The 23,827-nt window shown below is 37.5% G+C and overlaps 3 protein-coding genes across 3 annotated transcripts; all 3 read right to left on the minus strand.

Annotated features, from left to right (window-relative positions):
* Positions 1-1,947: 1,947 nt before the first annotated feature.
* On the minus strand, positions 1,948-2,907 carry LOC102427248 (olfactory receptor 51G1). The gene has a single exon (XM_014460683.1). The coding sequence runs from the start codon at positions 2,905-2,907 to the stop codon at positions 1,948-1,950; it is 960 nt and encodes a 319-aa protein (XP_014316169.1).
* Positions 2,908-14,654: 11,747 nt separating this feature from the next.
* LOC102427546 (olfactory receptor 51A4-like) lies at positions 14,655-15,611 on the minus strand. The gene has a single exon (XM_006094602.1). The coding sequence runs from the start codon at positions 15,594-15,596 to the stop codon at positions 14,655-14,657; it is 942 nt and encodes a 313-aa protein (XP_006094664.1). The 5' UTR covers positions 15,597-15,611.
* A 4,638-nt stretch (positions 15,612-20,249) lies between these two features.
* LOC102429111 (olfactory receptor 51A4) lies at positions 20,250-21,216 on the minus strand. The gene has a single exon (XM_006094533.1). The coding sequence runs from the start codon at positions 21,194-21,196 to the stop codon at positions 20,255-20,257; it is 942 nt and encodes a 313-aa protein (XP_006094595.1). The 5' UTR covers positions 21,197-21,216; the 3' UTR covers positions 20,250-20,254.
* Between the last annotated feature and the right edge of the window lie 2,611 nt (positions 21,217-23,827).

The raw sequence follows: 23,827 nt of genomic DNA on the forward strand, positions 1-23,827 counted from the left end.
GTATCTTCAGTTTTAGCCTTGAATTCATTACAAAGTACAGTTACCTCTTATATTAGATTTTTTAAATATTAGATTGATAGCACTACAGTTACAAAATACCACAGAATGGGTGGCTTTAACAACAGAAATTTATTTTCTTGAATTTCTGTAGGCTGGAAGTCCAAGATCAAGATGTTGGCAGGTTTCTTCTGAGGCTTTTCTCCTTTGCTTGCAGGGGCCACCTTCTCACTGTGTCCTTACCTGGTCTTTCCTCTATGCATCAGTACCATTGGTGTCTCTCTCTTCAAAAAAAAAATAATAATAAAAAAATATATATATATGCATAGATATATTTTTTTCATTGATTTCAGAGAGGGAGAGGGAAAGGGAGAGGGAAAGAGAGAGAGAGAGAGAGAGAGAGAGAGAGAGAGAGAGAGAGAGTTAGAAGCGTTAATGATTAGAGAGAATCATTGACTGGCTGCCTCCTGCACACCTACCAATGGGGATTGAGCCCACAACCCGGTCATGTGTCCTGACTGGGAATGGAACTCTGATCTTTGGTTCATAGGTCAACACTCAACCACTGAGCAATGCTGGTTGGGCTCATCTTCTTATAAGGACACCAGACATAATGGATTTGGGCCCACCCTAATGGCCTCATTTTCACTTAATCACCTTTTTAAAGACCTTACCTCCAAATACATTTAGAAGTATTAAGGGTTGGAACTTCAACCCATTTTCATGGAAGGATGTAATTCAACTCATAACATCTATGTATACTGGTATATCCTATCAGTTTTTATATATTTAGAAAATGTTTTATAAATAATACTCTTCCTACTCACAAGTAATATTTATTTACAGCTTATGAATCCAAGCACTGACAAGAGATAGGTAGTATTAGATGTGCTTTGGCAGAAATTTTTTTTTTAAATCTCAGCTGTTATGAAAAGAAAGAAATATAGAGACAGAGAGAGAGAGAGAGAGAGAGAGAGAGAGAGAGAGAATTAATCTTTCAACAGCATTAATTGGAAGGGACATAGAATTTGATCCTATTTATGGAAGACAATTCTATCTGCTTTAAATCTTAGCTATGAAGCTTCAGTAAGGGAAAAACAGGATATGAGGTGGGAAAGATAAAGCCAATGTCTTCTAGCCAAGAAAACAGTGGAGAAAAGAAACAAGGTTGAGAGAGAAAAGATGTAAGGGAATATCTCATACACAAAGATGGTTCCTCGAGAGGAGACAGAACTAGGAAGGAATGAAAATGAGCCACAGTCTAATAATCCAATGAAAATACTATTAGATTAGGTTGAAAGAATTGAAGCTAAAATTATTGTGTTTGTTTTTATTTCAGCATTGTGTTTTTTTTAATTGCAAATTTTCCATAATCATTAATTGGTAGAATTTTATGAGGAAGACAGAGGATTTAGAAAAAAATAGTTAACATCACCCCCCCCACCCCCCACCGACACACACACATATCCTAGTTGTAGTGTGAGTAAAATTGTTCCCATCTACATTTACCTGGTGCCTGCAGTATATAGTTCTCAAGAATGTTCCATGCTATTTTACATCTCTTTGCTTCTTTATTTCTATTACTGCAATAAAGAAGTCTCAGTTGTACATGTGGGGAAACTAGAATTTGGAAAGTCTAAACAGCAGAAAGTCTAAAGATTTGATATGTGTTAGGCAGCATTAGAAACTTGCATGAATTATCTCATTTAATCTTAAAAATATCACTACATGAAAGTTATTGCAATTATTGCCATATTTATTTTGCATTTGAGGAAACCAAAGGAACAGAGAGGAAGGTAATTTTTATAAGGTTGCACATGCATTACGTTGTATTGTTAATTAGCTTTTTTCTTGATAATTGGAGTTCGTTATTTTGCCACGACATAGCTAAAACCAAAAATACCTATGAGCTCTATGCCACAAACTTTGTCCCTTTACCCTAACCTAACCCTACTGAAAACACCTAAGGGATTTTATGAACTCAAACTTCTTAGTGATGCGTTGGCGGATTTGCTTAGTCTTGATGCTGTAGACAATGGGGTTCATGAGAGGTGGTACCAGCAGATACACATAAGACATGAGGAGGTGAACCATGTGGGGCAGATGTTCACCAAAGCGGTGCACAAGAGACAAGCCAATCATGGGGATGTAGAAGAGTAGCACTGCACACATATGGGAGACACAGGTGTTGAGAGCCCGAAGTCGCTCCAGGCGGGAGGCAATGCTTAGTACAGTACGGAGGATAAGGGCATAGGAGAGGAAGATAAGCAGCGAGTCTATACCCACGGTGCAGGCCACAACAAACAGCCCATAGATGTGATTGACAATGATGCTAGAGCAGGCCAGTTTCATGATCTCTAGGTGCAGACAATAGGCATGGGCCAGCACATGGGAGCGGCAGTACTGGAAGCGCTTCAGGAGGAATGGCAGGGGGAGGATGAGTAAGGCACTTCTAAGCACCAAGATCAGCCCCATCTTGACAATTCGAGCAGGTGTCAAGACTGTGGAGTAACGCAAGGGGTTGCAGATGGCCACATAGCGGTCAATGGACATGGACAATAGAACTGAAGACTCCACTAAAGACAAGGTATGGATGAAGAACAGCTGAGTGAAGCAGGCAGGAATACCAATCTCTCTGGCATCAAACCAGAAGATGCCCAGCACAGTGGGCAGTGTAGAAAGGCAAAGGCCCAAGTCTGTGAGAGCCAGCATGGCCAAGAAATAGTACATGGGTTCATGAAGAGTGACATCAGTGCGGATGACATGGAGGATGGTAAGGTTTCCTGTAATAACTGTCAAATAGATGAAGCAGAAGGGAATAGAGATCCAGCCATGGAGATCTTCCAGACCTTGGAAGCCTGTCAGGATGAAAGTGGCTTTTTGGAGGCTGCTATTATAAAGAATTGTCATGGCTTTGCAATCTTGGATTCATCGATCTGCAATACAGAATGAGATTTCTGGAGAGTGAGTGACAGGGCCCAGAGAGTCGGGGTCTGCAAATGAAATGGGAAATAATTGGGGGACTTGATTTATTGTCCTTTTCTGGAGGGGGCTTAGGAAGGGGATTTTTAGGAGGGGTTTTTAAAAATATATTTACTTAGCATAATGCTTTCCAGTGGAATATAATGAACAATGTAAACTGATGAACAAAAACAGATCCAAAGACAGAGAAGCACTGATCAGACCATCAAATCTCAGTGGGAAGGCAGGGGATGGTTGGGGTAAGGAGGGAAAACCAACCAAAGGACTTGTATGCATGCATATAAGCATAACCAATGGACACAGACACCAGGGGTTGAGGACATGAACGGGGGGAGGAAATGGAGGGATAAGGACACATATATTTACTTTTCAGAACAATTTTTGATTCACAGAAAAATTGAGAAATAGTACAATGAGTTCCCATTTACCCTGACCCGTCTCTTTAATTATTAACACCTACATTAGTATGGTATATTTGTTAAAATTACTGAACCAATATTGTTATTAACTAAAGTCCCTCTTTATTCAGATTCTATAGCTCCTGGGCACCACGTGGCTTACTCTGAAGGTGGTATGTTCACCAGTGTTGGACTCTTAGTGGTTCAATGAGGTAATCTCAGATGGAACTTATTTCATGTCTTCCTCCCTGAAAAAAGAATCTCCAATTCAATCAGTAGAGCATTCAGAATCTGTCTCACATATGTGGGGAACTGGTACTACACACAGTTTTTCATAATTGATCAGGTGCATATCATGTGCCTTCAAGATGTATTTATATTTTAGCTGGAGATTGTGTTTTATTCCACAATGCCTGGCCTGCAGGGAGTGCAAAGGAAGCACTGAGTAAATGTTTGCTGAACTCCCTGAACTTGTGACCAGAGCGATGCCTTTCCTGGATGTACATGAAAGCCTCTGGTGGTTCAGGAGGGAGGTGGTGATGAGCAAATCTGAAGTCTGGGACTGAGAAATGCCTGGGAGGAAGCGGGGTTTCTGGAAAAAATTCTATAAAAGGCTACTTTGGGGCTTAGTTCTGGTAGGTATCAGCAGAGATACGTGTCTTCAACATAAGAGTGGTTAAGCTGGGGCTAGATGTAGACATGGGCATGGTATGCACTGGACCTGAAACAGAAATATCCAAGAGAAACCTAAAATACACAGGAAAAGCCTCTAATCTTTAGCTTATAATGAGGAAATGAAATCTTCAGGGTCTCAGAGTGAGCTATGCCTTTGGGGCTTGAACACACAAGTATTGGTCTGTCCCTGTTACTCACCGGGACATTTCTTTCCTCCTGCTTTGGAACTTTTATTCAACTGCATTTATTGCAAGCCATACCATAATGTGTCTATGAAAACAAACATGGTATGACTAGTATATTTTCATCACATGCATAAAACGCTTAGAATAGCTAATACTTATTTAATCTGTTGTGTTTCTGATTCTTTACTAAGTGCTTAATGTACATTATGGCTTTCTACTCTCATAGCCTTCATATGAGATAAGTTCTATTCTAAGAAGCATATTACAAGTGAGAAAATGGTGGCACAAAGAGGTGAAGAGACCTGGGTATGGTTATAGAGAAAGTAAGTGTTGAGGAAGGAATTCAAACCCTGACAGTATACTTCAAAGTCTGCATTATTGTCCTACATCATATTTATTCCTTCTTACAAAAGTCAGGCAATTAAAAAATAATTTAAAAAACCCACACTATAATTTTTATACCTTGGCATACCTATGGATAACCATTTTCATTATGTGCATAACACTAGATGGACAAAAATGGGTAACAATAGCCCAGCCAGTGTAGCTCAGTGGTTGAGCATTGACTCATAAACCAGGAGGTCATGGGTTCAATTTCCAGTCAGGGCACATGCCTGGGGTGGGGGCTCAATCCCCAGTGTGAGGCCTCTAGGAGGCAGCCGATAAATGATTCTCTCTCATCATTGATGTTTCTATCTCTCTACTTCTCCCTCTCTAAAATAAATTAAAAAAATAAATATATATTTTATAAAAGGCTTCTCTTTTTCTCTCTCATTAAGGTAGAGGGACATTGAAGGGCTAAGGATAAAAAAAATAAAAGAAGAAAAATCCATACCCATCTTTTGCCATTCATACTTCAAATCAAAACAAGTAATAATAGTAATACAATGATTAATATAAGAATAAAGCCCCTCTGGCTTTATTATTCCAAAGGAGAAACAGAATGGATATAAAGAGGGGCATCTATGAAAGTGGCAAAATGAAGGAGACAAGTGGAGACTTGGGAAGAAGATGGTCGGTGAAGGAAAAAGAGAATATTTAAGAATTTGGAGAGCATGCTGTGGGGGGCAGAGGCAACAATGCAATCTCACTCTAATATTGAAAGTAAAATTGTAAAAAATAAAGAAGAGAAATTTTTCCATCAATTAAGGGGAGACGCAAAATTTCCCATCAATTAGAGGGAGATGTGCGGCTTTTCTGCCATCAGACTTACATACAGTAAAGCTGGTTTCTATCCATCTCACACTGAGTCATTTCAGGGAATTTGTGAAATAGAAGAAACATGTAGCAGTCATTTATTTCACTCTTATATCTCCAGACAGAAAAGGATCATTATGCCTGCTTAGGGAGGAGCTACATCCATAGTATCCTGTCCCAGTTATTATCCTTCTTCCAAATACATTCCCTGTATGTTATATTTTGGGTCTGAGAAAGAGGCAAGTGTGCCAGGTAGGGGGATCCAGGAAAACATCGAAGGAAGTCGAGCAGCACTGGAGAGATGGAATTGCTGTATTACTAGAGACCTGCAACACTTGCACAGGTTTGGAACCTAATATAGTATGCTGAACAAATGCATGAATGGATGAATAAAATGCAATGCAGTAAGGATTAAATAGAATAATTTTTAGTGCAGTGACTCTCCATTTTCTTCTCAAAGGTACTCACCTACAGATTAATGAATCAGAGAAAGTGTCAGCTGATTTCTCCACTAGCAGATATCATATTCTCTTGATCCTCCCTTCAGCTCCAATTTATTGAGGTAAAGGGATGTCACCCTAGGGTCTCTGGTGGTAACAGAGGAGAGACAGGCTGAGCAGTGATTTTGATAACACTCTACTCTCTCTGACACTTATTCATCATATAATTGCAGACAGAGCTAATTAAGGTGATCAGCATCTGTGTTGATGACTGTCTGCAAAATTACTCCCAAGGACAAGCATGACCTTAAAGGAATATAACACTTGATTGTTAAAAACACTGCCAAATTCATTATAATATTTAATTCTTAATACATTTAAGGCAAGGAAGGTAGAGATTGCAATTTCAATTTTAAAGATAAAGGAACTAATGCTCCAAATAACGAACAAAGAGATGAGAAGCAACAAGGATTAAACCGAATGATTAAGATGACTTAAACACACACACACACACACACACACACACACACACACACACACACCCCTCAATTTATTGGAGTGACAATGGTTAATAAAATTATATAGGTTTCAGGTGTACAATTCTATAATACATCATCTGTATACTGTATTGTGTGTCCACCACTTCAGGTCAAGTCTCCTTACAAAGTCACACACAGGGATAAAGTAGGGCTTAACCCACAAGTCTCCTATCCCCAGTTCATCTGCCACTCAAAACTTCGTTGACTAATTGGCTGTGGGGGAATAAGCAACTAGCTAACCGAGAGCTCAGTGTATGGTCCAGGTTAGATGTGCCCCAGTTATCTTTCTGTTCCTGACTGTTCTCTGTGATTCTTACAATACATACCTGAGCACCAACAGCTGCAGAGATAGGGGTTTGGAGTGCATATTCCTCTCAGTTGGAACTCAGCTACAGCAATATTCTCTGCTTAAAACACAGGGTCTTTTTGAAGAGTCCAGCAGCTTCTCTCCAGAGGCCTTGGTGGAGGCTGAGAATCCCCTGCGGCGTTCTCAGACCCTTAGCTGAGGATAGAAGTCCTGGGAGGCTGAGGAATTCCTATCCAGTATGTGGAGGAATAAAGATGTTGGGATGTTTATATTTATAGATTTCAATTTCTGAAACTGGATAAGAAAGAGCTCACTAGGCCTGGAAAGCAATATTATGAAAGAGTATTTTTTTTTTATTCAGATTCAGATAAAAATAAAGCTGATTCCAATCTTGTCTCTGGTACTTTTTACCAATGTGACTATGCACTCTAGGACAAGTCCGTTAATCTCTTAGAAAGATTATTTTCCTGTATCTTAAAAAGGGAGCCTCTCCCCTCCTTTTTTACACAGTCCCTGGTACTATTAGCCATTTTCATATGTTTAGAGTGTAATTTGGTTTGCATTTAGGAAGAATGATGGCCCTGAGTCTTAACTCTAGGTTTATTAATTCCCATTGACCATTACTTGTGTTTTCTCCCTAGCACACATATGGTCTGGGTCATAATTCAGAAGGTTGTACTCCAAAATGCTCATTTAAGACCTTCAAAAGGTTTGTCAACCCATTTTAACTACCAATATTTATATTGAGAGTTCTTCCAGAATCAATTTAAACAATTTTGAAATGTCTGAACAGAATAACTGATAATGGATTCTCAGTAAACGCCATTTTAAAATAATCAGGAAAGTGACCATGATTATAGTTTGCCAAGAATGAGCCTAATTTACACTTACTGTATTGGTTTCCCAAATAGTTTGGAATCTGTCCTATCTTTTTCATTTTACCACAAGTGTTATATGTAACTATATTAAAATCTGCCAGGATGGGTAGCTAGATCTTTTCTTTGTACTTCAAGTATCTGCTACAGTTTCATCTAATGACTTATGAGATATGTGTGCAGTGAACACAGACCCTATTTTAACACATATCTAAATCTGATAGATGACCAGTATTGTCTCATTTCTCTCCTGGACCATATCCAATGCAATATAAGTAAAGCTGAAAATACAGCAGGTGGGGTCATTGCTGTTAAAATAAAAGTCACTGGTATACAAGCAGGTAGATAAAGTTAACTGTTCCCAGGTTCAATTGGTGGTGGGAGACATATTTGGCAATGCTACCCTTCCAGGTACTCTTTTTTTTTTTCTTTTTTAAACCAACCACTTGTGATGCTTCTCGTGCCAACGACTATGAAATGAATGAAATCACTGGGCTGCCAGTAGCCTGGGATCAATAGGAAATAATTTGATTACATAAACAACAACAACAACAACAACAAAATGCTCAGGAAATAAAGACTAATGAATGTTTAGTGTTAATCATTTATTATAAACATATAATTCATTTCATTGTTTGGTAACTTTATATTTTAATAAGCCAATTAATAAAAAAAATGAAAGCTCATACTTTAAATATTTTTTAAAGTATATTTTATTGGTTTTTCACAGAGAGGAATGGAGAGGGATAGAGAGTTAGAAACATCGATGAGAGAGAAACATCGATCCGCTGCCTCCTGCACACCTCCTACTGGGGATGTGCCCGCAACCAAAGTACATGCCCTTAAAAGGAATCAAACCTGGGACCTTTCAGTCCACAGGCCGACGGTCTATCCACTGAGCCAAACCAGTTAGGGCATAAAAGCTCATACTTTAAATTCTCTATTCTGTTTCTCAGGAAATTTGATAGTTGCCGGGAGCCAGTCCATCCTTGCTGCTTGACACAGTCGCTGCAGGGAAGAAACATCTGCACAGCATATGTTTCAAGGGACCTGGCGTATATGGCATGCTGTTCTTAATACGTTTGCTCCCCTTCTTGGCGCTATATGTTTTAACCAAGGTCACCTCTCTGAGAAAGGTTGTTTCCCCAGGTAGGGATTTTTCCCTGAAGTTAGGGAGGGAATAAAACTCCTTAACTAAGTGCCAGGCGGATAAACACTTTAACTAAGAACAATCACGCTTAAGCTACATAATCTTTACTCCCTGGAATGGAGATAAGAAACGCCCTAACCTTTGGAATAGAAATTGATAGGATTAAAATCAACTGGTATAAATACAGATGTAACAAGACAATATGGACAGAACCTAGAGACAGAACCTAGAGACAGAACCTAGAGACAGAACCTAGAGACAGAACCTAGCGAGAGAACATGGCAAAAGATCCTGGACAGAACCTGGCTACAGAACTTGGCTGGAGATCCTGGACAGAAGTTGGTTGGAGATCCTGGCTAGGCTGCTGATCAAATGAACGCTGTCTCCATGTCATTCCTTCTTCGCCAACTCCGTCCACACCTTTGGGGACCCCTGGATCTGCTGGGGCAGGAGCCCAGCAGATAGTGAACTTATAACTTAAGCAAAATTTTTGTCAATAAGTGCCACTGCTATGTTGGCAAAATTAATGAAATTGATCACATGACGATCAGAAGAAAAAAATTAGCATCCACTTAAAAAATGTGTGAATTCTCTTAAGAACATGGTATCTGAAGGTAGTAATTTAGCATACATAGCCACTAAAGATAGATTTTATGTTTTATATTCATGATTTTTCATGTAGATTAAATAACTTCATTCAAATGGATTGTGTTTTCCTTTTATTGAAAATTTCCCAGTCATTGTGAAAGGGAAGAGATAATTGTTATGGTGTTGGCTCCATTAGCAGAAGATAAATTATGTTCATTTTAAGCCATTGCTCAGATGCTTCAGAAAGAAAATCAGTTTTTTTCAATCTGATGATTTTTATTTATTTTTTAGCTTTATTGAGATTTTATTGAGACATAAAATTGTATGAGTTTAAGGTATACAGTGTTTTGATTCAATACACTTATATATTGCAAAATGATTACCACCATAGAGTTAGCTACTACCTCCATTGTCACATAATTACTACTACTTTTAGGTAGTGAGAATATTTAAGATCTACTCTCTTAAGAACATTCAAGTCTATGATACATTCTTGTTAACTATAATCACAATACTCTGTATTAGATCTCCAGAAATGATTCCTCTTCTAACTGGAAGTTTGTACAGTTTGACCAACATCTCCTTATATCCCTGTGGTAATCACCATTCTACTCATTGTTTCTACAAGTTCAGGCTTTTTTATTTTTATTTTTTAGATTTCACATAGAAGTCATGTCTTTCTGGGACTGACTTATATCACTTAACATAACACCCTCAATGTCCATCCACATTGTCACAAGTGGCAGGATTTCTTTCATTTTCATGGCTGAATAATATTCTATTGTATATGGATATACCACATTCCTTATTCACTTATCTATTGATAGGTACTTAGGTTTTTTCCATATTTTGGCTATTGTGAATAATGCTGCAATGAATACTGGAGCACAGATGTGTCTTTGATATCCTTTTATACATCTCTTTTAGATATATACCCAGAAATGAAATCACTAGGTCATATTATAGCTCTATTTTTAATTTTTTGAGGAACTTCCATACTGTTTTCCATAGTTGCTTCATCAATTTATATTCCCACCAACAGTGCACAAGGATTCCCTTTTTTCCCACATCTTTGCCACACCTGCTCTCTCTTAATTTTTTATGACAGTCATCCTAACAGGTATAAGATGATATCTCATTGTTTTTATTTCCCTAACCAGGCCTGGTGCATGAAATTTGTTCATGGGTAGGGTCCCTAGGCCTGGCCGGTGATCAGGACTGATCAGGGCCTTTTGGCTGTTGGCCAGGGCCTTTCTTTCCCAGCTGCTGCCTTCCTTTGTTCCACACCGCCCCCTGGTGGTCAGCACACATCATAGTGAATGATCGAACTCCCGGTTGAACTCCCGAGGGAACAATTTGCATATTACCCTTTTATATATATAGATGATTGGTGATGTTGAACATCTTTTCATGACCTTTTGGCCATTTTTTTTATTATCTTTTTAAAATATTTTTGAAAGTATTGCATATAACTTCCATTTCCCCTCATTGACTCCTTCTAGCTCGCCCTGGCCCCCTACCCCAGGCCTTTACCACTCAATTGTCTGTGTCCACGGGTTATGCATATATGCAGACAAGTTCTTTGGTTGGTCTCTTCTCACCCACCCACTCACCCACTCCTGCCTTCCCTCTGAGATTTTGCATATCTTCTTGGAAAATTATTATTCAGCACCTCTGCCCATTTTTAAAAGCAGGTCATTTGGCTTTTGTTATAGAGTTGTACGTATTTTAGATATTAACATTTTATCAGATATATAGTTTGGAAATATTTTCTCTCATTAGGTAGGCTGCCTTCTCATTATGCTACTTGTTTCTTTTGTTGAGCAGAAGCTTTTTGGCTTGATGTAGTCTCATTTCTTAATTTTTGCTTTTGTTGTCATTGATTCTGCAAGTGATGCTTTCTTATTGGCTCATGGGAGGACTTCCTGATGAAATTCACAACACAGTCCACAATGTCCCTTAATGCCCTATGAGAATTTAATCTTCCCCTCTACTGATCCCTTCCCTCTCTCCAGTCATGGAGATTCTGATTCAGTACTCTGGATGCTATAAAAGAAATTAGTCTCTTTGGCAGCATGCTGCACAGCTGTGAAAGCATAGCACTCATCACCTGATCTTCCTTTCACTTGCAGGAGACATCAAGGGCTAAGAAGTTCTTGTTATGCCCTAACCTGTTTGGCTCAGTGGACAGAGTGTCAGCCTGCAGACTGAAGGGTTCCAGGTTTGATTCCGTTCAAGGGAACGTACCTTGGTTGCAGGTGCAGGAGGCAACCAATCCATGTGTTCTTTCTCTCACATCAATGTTTCTCTCTCTCTCCCTTCCACTCTCTCTAAAAGTCAATGGGAAAATGTCCTCAGGTGAGGATTAAACAACAAAAAAGTTCTTGCTTAGCCCTAGACTTTGCTGCCTTGGGGAGGGGTGATGCAGACACAGTCAAGCTGTTCCTCTAACTTCCATTCATCTAAACTCATTTTATTTTTTTGCTCTAGTGGAGTATTGGAGCTTCTCTTCTGGAAATATAAACTTCTCTTGTCTATGGGTGACTGTCCCAGCCAGTGTTTTCCAGAAAGTAGCAGACCAAGGCCAAGAGAGGCTGGAGCTGGAGCATAGGCTTTTGTGGAAACCACAGCCAGTACTGAGGTCTAGCTGCCTATTACCCAAAGCACAGGTGGGTGTGACCTCTCCTGAGTCCCTTGGCACATGGTGCTGGATCCCACAACTACCGCAGAGGCATGTTTGTTCATGGATGAATGCTTCATTTTGGGGGAGAAGGACAAATGAGAGACAGTTTCTGTCACCATGATGCTGATGTCACTCCACAAATCAACTAGTTATATAAGATAATTATTTATTCCAATATATGACTCAAGCTAAAGTTTTTAAACATTTATTTTGTCCAGATTTCATTCTGTAAAACATCTGGCCTTGTTGTGAATGCTGTTCTGAGTTCAGCTAAGAAGTTCAACAATAGAAATACATTTTTTAAATGTAGAGATAATATAAATGCACATTTTATTACAGTACAATAATGTGGTAAAAAACAATGTTCTTATAAAATCAATAAACTTTTTCTACTTGGAATTGGTTATCGTTTAAACATAATTAATGGTTACAGTCAGGTAATTCTAGTCTCTTTTCTTTGCATATATATTTAGAGTAACTGGAAAGTTTGAGACAAAGCTGATATTTAATTTAAAAATATAAAAACTTTACCATTATGGTACAAAATTTCTCATCTGCTCATGACCTTCAATTAGGTTATAAAGATATCTGAGCTTCTGAAGGAATGCTTGGTAAACCAGACTAATTTGGTGACTGAAGTGAACACATATTTTGCAGATCCCACTTGAAGAATAATTTCTTGGGGTGACCCAATAGTCAGTGAGCAAACAGTGGTATAAGTACTTGGCCCTTTCTGATCAGTAGGGGACTCCTCCATAAAGCAATGTTTGCTCTTGAGTCCCCTTTCGCCTGGCAGAGACTTCGTTATCTGTGAACATGGTCCAATGTTTCCCCTTAGGCAGTGCTGTTTTTGCCTCTTTTACAAATTTAAATTCTTCACATACTAACTCTGTCTTACCATCTGCTTCCCAGAAAAACCAATCTCTACATTTTTAAATGTGTTTTGTTCAAAGTAGGTTAGATAACTTTAATCAAACTATGTAAACATTGGAATACCAAATATTTAGTTTTGATGTTTTTAGCAAATGTAAATTATTTGCTAACCCAAAGCTTGAAAACAGAGCTTATATATGGTCTATCGATTGCTTTATTTTTAGAGGAAATTTTATATTTGAAAATATATTTTGTTTAAAACTGTTTTACTAACCAATCAATAAACTAAAACATTTTGCCAATCAATATATATTTTATGCATATATATTACATAAATGCATGTATAATTATGAAATATGTACATATTAAATTATGAAATATGTACAATTATGAATATGTTACTATAATTATATTCATTTTTGTAGCCCTATTAATTCTCAAAAGTGTCTAATTGTTACCTTTAAATGTTTTAATTAAATAAAAGTTAATGTGTTTTAAGAAATTAGAAAAAGTAACAAAATATGTTTAGACAAAATTAAAGATGGTTAGTAGAGTTGAAACTGATTGTTATTTTAAAAATGTGTAGTAGGAAGATAAATGCATACATGTTTGCCAAAGAGAGAGATTACTGCACATTTGAGTTGTTTGAGAAATGCAAATGTTGTTCAGTAACATAAATTCCATCAACATATCTGCTGTTCTATGATTGTATGAGCATGGACAGAATATGAGACAAGGTTTGAAAAGGGTTCCTATCATTGCCAAGATGGGTGAACTACTGGAATTTTGTTCATGGGTTGCGAAACATCTTACAATAAGCAGAACATTCCAATCTGGTATTTTCCTGACTCAAATGCAAGTTGTGCATCTTTTCAGAAACACTATTAGCTGTTAATATTAGTTGCCTGAAGGGTTAGTGTGATTTGGCCATTCTGGGGAGTAAATAGAGAAATAAAAAAAGAAGAGCCAAGAAACAAAAGAATAGAAAAATATGTAACATGCATTCATGTTAAATGTATATGTGATATATATGTACATATAGCACTATCCATAAATACATTAAAATAATAAATTCATGAGAACTGGGAAAGTTGAGGAAGCAAAGTTATGTATCTCTTAAAATGTTTTCCTTTTAAAACAAACATGCTTATAGACTGAGAAAGGATAGCTAAATAGTAGGAAGACTGAAAAAAAATGGAAACATACAGAAGGTGCAGCAAGATCTCTGAAAAGGCAGGGAGGTATGGAATTTACCTTTTAGGGGTTATGAATAAATTTTGATAGGGAGGAGTGGCATTCTTCTTAGGAAGAAGAATGGAATACATTGGTAGAATAGATATAAAAGACTTAAGGTCAGATGGTAAAAAAAAAAAGGAGTAATTCATGTTTCACTGCCTTTAAAGGAAGCATGCAGGTAAGAAATAGAGTAGATATAATAAAGAACCTGACAAATGCTTGGTGTGATCTTTGTGAGAAAAAGATGTGGGAGCTGAACAGGAGAGTAAAATAACAACACTCCAAGTGATATTCGATGATCAGCTGAGATAGTAGATGTTGTGGCACCAATTTGAACAACCCCATGCTTGTCTCCATCAGTGCTCAACAGGGTACTAAGGGTATTGAGTATCAACAGCCATTCACTCTATGAGCTCTGTCTGATGATAAAACCCAAGGACATTCTACTATACTACGCTTTATGCCAGCCACACATTCAAAGTTTATTTAATTATCACTTACTAATGTATTCCCTTTCTCATTCCTTTAATCATTTTCTTTTTGGACAAAGTTTTTGAACAACCTTTTCTCGGATTTGACGGGTCTTCACACAGTACACAATGGGATTCATCAGGGGCGGCACTAGTAGGAAAACATCAGCCATGAGGATGTGGATCAGAGGTGACAAATCCCGGGCAAAACGGTGGAGCATTGCTGCACTCAGCATGGGTGCATAGAAGATAAGCACAGCACAGATATGAGAAATGCAGGTGTTGAGGGCTTTGAACTGCTCTCTGGGGGTTGCAATGCTCAGGACTGTCTTTAGGATCATTATGTAGGAAAAAGTAATAAACAACAAATCCAGAATGGTAGAAAGAGCAGCAAAGAGTCCATAGACAACATTAACTCTGTTGTCAGAGCATGCCAGCTTCATGACATCCTGGTGGAGACAATAGGAGTGTGAGAGCAGGTTTTGATGACAGTATTTCAGCCGTTGCAACAGAAAGGGCAGTGGAAGGATCAAAAGAACATTTTTCAAAGTCAGTAAGACCCCTGTTTTGATGACTCGGGAGCTGGTTAAGATTGTGCTGTATCTCAGAGGGTTGTGGATGGCCACATACCGGTCGAATGCCATTACAGATAGCACAGAAGCTTCAGTGACTGTGAATAAATGGATAAAGAACTCCTGGGCAAAGCAGGCAGCTGCATGAATTTCATGGACACTGAACAGGAATAGTCCCAAAGTGGTGGGTAAGGAAGAGAGGGACAACCCTAGGTCAGAGATGGAGAGCATGGAAAGGAAATAGTACATGGGTTCATGGAGGCTTGGCTCTGTCTTGATGAAAAAGAGAATGGTAAAGTTTCCCAGGAGAGAAAGAAGGTACACGGATGAGAAGGGAATGGCTATCCAGATGTGACTCTTCTCCAATCCAGGGATTCCAGTAAGGAGGAATCTAAGAACTTTAATGTTTGTGCCGTTAAGAGGAGACATGACGCACGAAAAGATAACTAACCAGATGCTTACGCAGGGCAGTTGGAGATTTCTTCAATGAAGTCTGACAAAAGATGTCCTTTTCTGGTACAATGTAGGTCATAGATACTAAGGCAACAATCAGAGACTTCTTATAAGGTAGTCTATGTTTCTACTGTCAGTTTCAACTGTCAAAAAAGTCAAACACAGTAACAAATGAGAAGAATCTGACTTGCTTCCTCATCCAGTAATTTGTTTTAATTTTGTAAAAGTGTCAGCCAATATGGACTTTGCACATTTAAGAATCCCAGGCAATCCTTTGACCACATGCAGCTACCCATGACTAGATCTTATAAAACCAGGTCTCCAATTTGATGATTCTGTTATTTCAATTTTATAAAACAAAATCTTAAATGGAAAAGTAATGTTTACTGTGAATTGTGGTGGGGGAGGTAGAATTCATAAATTGTTCCATACCTATGCTCAAACCTGTATATCTCTAATAGGATAACATATGAAGTAATGACAGAACTGAAAGTTCATAATGATACAGTCTTAGAGTTAATGGGGCCCTTAAAAACATGTCGTCTTACTCTCTTGCTTGTACAAAACCATTCTAAATCAATAGGTTACCTTTAGTTAACATATTATACCTTATTCCCAGTATTATCATATCAACTACTACCTAAAGCTTTCTACTTCACGACTGAACACTCATATTGTTTTTCTTTCTTGAATTGATTAATGTTTCTAGAAGTTTCCATCTTTTCTCTGAAGGTGCAGAATCTAATCTTATTTACACAAAATAGCTTCTTTTTTCTTTTTTAACATATATTCCTTATTTTTACTTGATTGATTTCTGTCTTCTCTCATTACTAGACATTAAGGGTAAGGAGTCATGGTTACACTGTTCACTACTAGGCATTGACTGTGCCTAGTATAGTAACTGGAACATAGTTGTAGCTTAATAATTCTTTATTTAATTAAGCATAATATCTCAAAGTTGAAGACAGTAATACTTTCTTCCATTAGTTATCTCCTTTTCAGAATAAACTTTCTATATTCTGTCAAACAACTGTGTGAATTTTGGTTGTTTGTTTTTCTTTAGATTCTTCATTTGGTGCTCCTCAAACAATGACAAACTATTGATGCCTCTTAACATATAACTACAGTTCCTCAAAAGAGTGCTTATCTCTTCCAAATTCATTCCATTATAGATTCTTTCCACCATTTTCTTCATGATCTAAAAATTAATGACTCACTATTCAATCATCCAAACAATCTCCATCATTTCAATTACCTGTCAGGTTGACTCTTTGACTTTTTCCAAGAATATTGAGAGTATGGAAGAACCTGGATTTTTAAAAAAAGTATAATTACTCTTAGTGTTTTTCTATCACATTGCCTGCTATTTTGCTGGATTTTGCTCTTTACCCAACCTCTAAATGGTTGAGTACCCAGAATACTGTCCAAGGACCTGACTTCTTTGGAAACCTACAGCTTATTTAGGATAAGTGTTCGGAATTTAAGCGAAAGGCCTAGGCTACAGCTAAGGACATGATATCCATCAGCTTATTAAATTACCAGTCTTCTGAAGCTCCTTATCTGAGCTATAGAATTTGCTTTCCTAATTGTGCTAGATATAGCTAAAATTATTTTAAGTCAGTAGACTGTGGTCATTTGTGTTCTGGCCTTTGCCTCATCATTGTTTTCACTATTGAGATTTACACTATTGAGATTTAATTTAAATGTATAAGATAAGCATCCATAAATTTAATTATTTTATTATCTAGTGATTATTAATTTAACTTTATTATAAATATGACACCCTCTGAATGATGTATATAGATTTTCTCATTTATATTCTTATGCTATTACTTTAACCATTTTATAGATAAGGAAACAAGTCTTAGAGAGGTATAGTAACTTGTCCAAGGTCATGTATCTACCTGTCAGGAGACATGAAGAAGAAGAATCATGTAATACTTGAAATATACACCATTCTCACACATATCATCCAGACTGAGCATTTCTAAAACTTGCCTGGACACATATTCCCACCAACACGTGCATTCGTCTCTCTTTGGTAGTTTTATAAAATTCTCAAACTCCATAGAGACCTGCTGATTTGCTTTTGTTTCAACATCTAGCCCATCTCTTCAGGATCAAAGAGCAATGCAAATTTTGTCAAATATAACAAAAGAGTAGAATTATATCTTACCTTGTTTGTATTTTTTTTTTTTACAATATGATTCTCCACCTTAAAGTCAATGGTAGGAAAAAGATTAGAAGCATGGAAGAATCTCTTAGACTCCCTTTTACTGCTCTGTAAGCACTGTTTTATAAAGTCCAGAGAGCCCTTGGGGTTGACCCAAGGGACATTTATCTAGCAGTGAGCTCATAATGCAGGCTCAGACTGAGGAAATTGAGTTTGATAAGATCTTGGGGGTCATATTAAAATTCAACAGAAACACTTAGTACTCTGATCTGATTGATAGAATTTTCTATACTAAGAAAGCATTGTGGAAACAGATGCAATCCCTGATGTGAAAGCTGAAATGTAGCCAAGAGAGATAATTTTAGGGTATAAAAGAGAAGGTTTAACTCAGAGTTAAGTTAAACTTTTTCTTTGTGAAATTCATTAAGCCAATCTCTCAGAATCTCAATCTTTTCAACTGAAAAAAAAATAGAAAAAAAAGTCTTATAAAAATGGGTAATTGTGAGAATCAAAAGAGAAAATATGCCTAAAAATTCCCAGAAGTGAAAGGATTTTAGAGACAGGAGAGAGAGGCAGTTAGGAAAAGGGGGGCCCATGGGAGAGGAATGCACAAGTGATGGGCAGAGACAGCTCCAAGCCACCAGACTGCTTACAAGAATGTTACAAGATAAGGGGAAGAAGAAGAGGGAAGCACTGGGTGGGCTTTGAAACCTTGAAACTGATACTATGCAGGGAAAAGGGGGGAAATGGCCAATTAGGAAAGAATGGGGGACATAAAGTAAGGAAGGTTCCAATTAGAAAGTGGAATGAACAAAGAAACTATGAGCATTTATAAACCTGTAGACAAAAGAGAGTCACAGGACCAGGTTTTTTCCCATTCTGAAAGAGAGCTGGGCTCTCCCATTTTGGGGGACCCCTCCTGAGGGGGTTACCCACTTGGAAACGCCTCCCTGCAAGGGAGTTTGTATACACTTAGAATAAATTTCCATACTTTTGCCTAAAATCTTTTAATCTGTGGATTTATTCTTCAAACTTCGTGAGACAAGAACCTTCAAGGAGAGTCCCAGCTTGCCATTCGGGGTATCAGAATAACCTACAAAACTTGTATGTCATAGGAGAAATTTTTAGCTTTTTCTTGGGTCCACGCATTGACCTAAGTCCTCTTCACAATACCACACCAATTCTAATCTCATCAGGTCAATCAAGAGACAATAGATGAGACAAATGCTTAAAGAGCAATAATCAGCCAGGAACTAGAAAGTACCTCACAATCAATGAAATTTTTTACAGAGATAAGCATTGTTTTTGAATCTCTAATATAGGCAAAATATGCTTCTGATAACAATTCCCCACTCCCCAAACATAGCCTCATTTTTACCTTCAATTGTTAACAATTATTTATTGGAGATCTACTCTGCATTAGAAACATTCTAGATTAGGCACAAAGGCATAAAAATATAGATATGTTCTCTCCCTTCATTGATAGCATACTTTATTTAGGAAGTTGAAACAAATAGAATAGATACAAGCAACTGTATCTATAATTAAAAATTATAATAGAAAGTATAAGACAGAATAAATGATAACCAATTTAAGAGATTTTTTTAAAAAGAGAGGGTCATAATTTGTATTGAGGGATTAGATAATCTATAATGAAATTAAGTTGAAATTTAAAAGAAGTGACAGATATGAAATATAAAATTGAAATCAAGAGTATTCTAAAACAATGGGTCAGATATGAAAACTTACCCAAAATAGAAAAGTTGTAAATGTAACAAATTTTCAGAAGGCCAATGTAGCTGAAATTTGATAATGTGATATTTTTGGTGAAGTAGAGGGGGTCAAGGCCATGAATAGTCTTATAGTATGTACTTTATTGCTTTAATTTTATTCCCAAAGAAATAAGAGCTCATATTTTAAAAAGACATTACATCATTCAATTTGTCTTTTAAAAAGATCACTCTTAACTTGCATAGATAGCTAGAAAGCAGCAGGAGTAATCATTTAGAAACCAAAGATGCTAATGCAATGTTTCCCTAAAAAATTCTTGTAACACATTAGGATGATTAAAGCAGAAGAGACAAAATGAAGATGTAACTTGTGTCTCGATTCAAGAGAACTTAGTATAGATAAATTGAATATGGGGATAAGGAATCTATTTCTGTCAGAGGGATAGACACTACCATTTGTCTGTCTGGATTTGAATTTGTTCCTTTAAAAAGAGATGACATAAGGTACCTATTTTATTTTTTGTTAACTAGGATGGAGACCCCAGGAAATGTATTTCCTGTTCTGGTTTTATGCCCATGTTCAGTATCTGGCCTAAAGAAAACAAAGCTTATGATATTAACAAGAAAAGCATATTGATGATTATTTGTGTCAAATATTAGGTTTTCTCAAACTCACCTTTAATCTCTTACCTAAGATATTCACCCAATTAGGTTTATACTATATATGACTGCTATATCTGCTTCTGACATAATTTTGCTACAACTCTTATTCTAATCTGCCTAGTTTTTACACAGTACACGATCGGGTTCATCAGTGGAGGCACAAGTAAGAGAACATTTGCCATGAGAACACTGAGGAGAGGAGAGGCATGCCGGACAAAGCGATGGACAATGGCAAGGTTGATTATAGGCAGATAGAAGATGATCACTGCACAGATATGTGAAGTACAAGTACTGAGAGCCTTGAGCTGTTCTTTCTGGGTTGCAATTCCCAGCACAGTCTTAAGAATCAGAATGTAAGATACAACAATCAGCATAAAGTCTACCATACCACAAAGTGCTCCAAAAAAGCCATAGATGACATTAATTTGATTGTCAGAGCAGGCCAACTTCATTACATCTTGGTGGAGACAGTAGGAATGGGATAATTGGCTTTTGTTACAATATTTCAACTTTCTCAAAGTGATGGGGAAGGGAAGAACCAGGAGGAAGCTCTTAAAGAAGAGCACTCCTCCTATTTGGGCAACTCTGACAGTAGTAAGGATGGAGCTGTATCTCAGAGGGTTGTGGATGGCTAGGAATCGATCAAATGACATGATCAGGAGCACTGAGGACTCACATGCTGTGAATCCATGGATGAAGAATTCCTGGGCAAAGCAGGTATTGGCAGAAATTGTAGGAGCATTGAACAATAAGGTCCTCAGCATGGTGGGCAGAGAAGATAAGGATAAACCCAAGTCAGACAGGGCCAACATGGACAGGAAATAGTACATGGGCTCATGCAAGGAGGGTTCTGTCTTGATGATAAAAAGGATGGTGCAGTTTCCTAGAATAGCAACAAAATACATGCAACAGGTGGGGATAGAGATCCAGATGTGTGCATATTCCAGCCCTGGAATTCCGACCAAGAAGAATGTGGTGATTTCAACATGTGATGTGTTGATAATTGTCATGACGCATTGAGAGGGCTCTGCAATGAAAGATTTTTGAGTTAGTAAAATACGAATATCTGAAAATTTGTTAGAAAAAAAAAGCCATTGTTGAAGGTTCTGGCTTATTTCCAGCTCTCTTTTGACAGAACAAAGCATTTATATGATTTATTATATAGTGTGAAGTGGATGCTATTTTAGACTAAAATCTACCTAAATCATAGATTAAAAAAATTACTTTTGGCATGTGTTTTCTATAGAGAAACTAGAAATGTATTTTTTAAAATTTGTCTTTATTGTTGAAATTATTACAGATGCCCCCCCTTTTTCCCCATGGACCCCCTCCACCCACCCACCCCCACCTTTTCCACACTATTGTCTGTGTCCATGGCTTATGCATATATGCATACAAAGTTCTATGGTTAATCTCTCCCCACCCACCCACTCACCCCTGCCTTCCCTCTGAGATTAATCAGTCTGTTCCATGCTTCTATGTGTCTGTATCTCTTTTGTACGTCTGTTTATTTTGTTCATTAGATTCCACATATGAGTGAGATCATGAAATACTTGTCTTTCTCTGACTGGCTCATTTTGCTTAATACTCTCCAGGTCCCTCCATGCTGTCTTAAAGGTTAAGTGATCCTTTCTTTTTACTGTTGCATAGTATTCCCTGGTGTAAATGTACCACAGCGTTTTAATCTACTTATCTGTTGCTGGGCACTTGGCTATTTCCAGACCTCAGCTATTGTACATTGCACTGCTTTGAACATAAGGGTGCATATATTCTTTCTGATTGATTTTTCAGGTTTCTTAGAATATATTCCTAGAAGTAGGATCACTAGGTCAAATGGCAGTTCCATTTGAAAGAAAAAAAGAAAAACAAAATAACAAAATACATTTCTAGTTTCTCTATAGAAAACACATGCTAAAAGTAGACTCTAGTCTAAAATAGCATCCTGATTTAATTTTCCCTGTGAAATATTGTTAAACCCTCGTCAATGAATCTGGAATCCTTTACAACTTGCTTTCACATCTTAGATAAGATGTTAGGTAGAATATATGATTACTAGAATAATACTACATGAAAGCAAAGAATCTGACAACTCAATTTCTTCCTACCTCCTGTAACTCCCACAAAAGTAAGATCGTCTCAAAATCAAACCACCCTTTGTTTTATTCCCTATCTTCTAAAAATTGTTGATTATTTAAATATTCTTTTAAAAATGTCCACTATCTTCAAAACATGTAGCTATTTGTAAGGACAGTCAGTGCAGCAATGTCTGATAGAATATGTTTCATTTCTCCTGGCCAGAAATTTGTGATCAATTGCATCATGCTGATAGGAGAATAATAACCTGAAGTGGTCAATATCACAATTTAGAAGAATTTGAATTCTGCTAAAGGCCAATTTCTGGAAAGGTGAATAGTCCATTTACATAATCTCTGACGGAAACAATTTTCCTAAAGATATGACTTTTGGAGGCATGATGTTGTATATGGTTGACTGTCAAAAGTGAGAAGTAGAGTGAAAGTCAGATAGATAAGAATATCTGAGTACTTACCAGAGAGTGTATATTTTGGAGAGCACTTTTGAGACTGGCTAAAAGATTTCAGCATAAAATTTCAGAAGTCGTCCAATTCACCTGATACCAAAGGCTCCACCTTATATAAGAGGGCTTGTCTCTTTCTTCTTCCTTAATCATCTGCTCGAGGAGCACTGAGGTCTCTAGGGATTGAACTCAGTTTGTATCTGCTCTGAGAATAAGATTAAACATGTGCAGATGCAGTGAATCCACAGAGATTGTTAATACTTTGGCATAAGTACACCCAGAATTAGGGACTGTTTTGGTTAGAGAGGTTCTTATTTACCAAGTATGGGAGAAATACAGTAAATGCTATGCAAAATCTCTGACACTTCTGTTGGGTATTTGGCTCAGATATTACTCCTCTGCCATGAACATAGTTAAACGCACAGATACTAAGAGTAGAACCTGTGCATTAAAGGAAGTGATGTAGGAGAGACACCCTATGACATGTTTTTTGGTCAAGGCTTTACTCCTGAAGCCTAGATTGATTCTTCTAAATACTCCTGGGCATCACTAACTAATACAGAATAATATTGAAAATTTAAAAAAGAAATAGCATCAGTATTATAATACTCTTTCAGACACTAGAATACTTTCCAACTAGTATTATCAGTAATATCTAAACCAGACAATCTATAATGATAAAAGCATAATATGCTAATTAGACCTGACAGCTGAACAACCTTCCAGATATCATTCCGGACATCCTTCTGGATGAAGCCGAGACGGTGGGGGCCAAGGCAGAGGCAGTTAGGGGTAATCAGGCAGGCAGGCAGAGTGGTTAGGGGAAATCAGGCAGGCAGGCAGGCAAGCAGTTAGGAGCCAGCAGCCCTGAATTGTGAGTTGGACATCCCCCGAGGGGACCTAGATTGTGAGATGGTGCAGGCCGGGCTGAGGGACCTCTCCTCCCCCGGTGCACAAATTTCATGCACCGGGCCTCTAGTATATTATAAAAAAGTAATTAATGGGTAATCCTATATAATAAAAGGCTAATATGCAAATAGACCAAACGTCGGAACAACCGGAACAACCGAACAACTGGTCACTATGATGTGCGCTGACCACCAGG

Source organism: Myotis lucifugus, unplaced genomic scaffold (genome assembly GCF_000147115.1).
Source record: "Myotis lucifugus unplaced genomic scaffold, Myoluc2.0 scaffold_138, whole genome shotgun sequence".
NCBI classification, from domain to species: Eukaryota; Metazoa; Chordata; class Mammalia; order Chiroptera; family Vespertilionidae; genus Myotis; species Myotis lucifugus.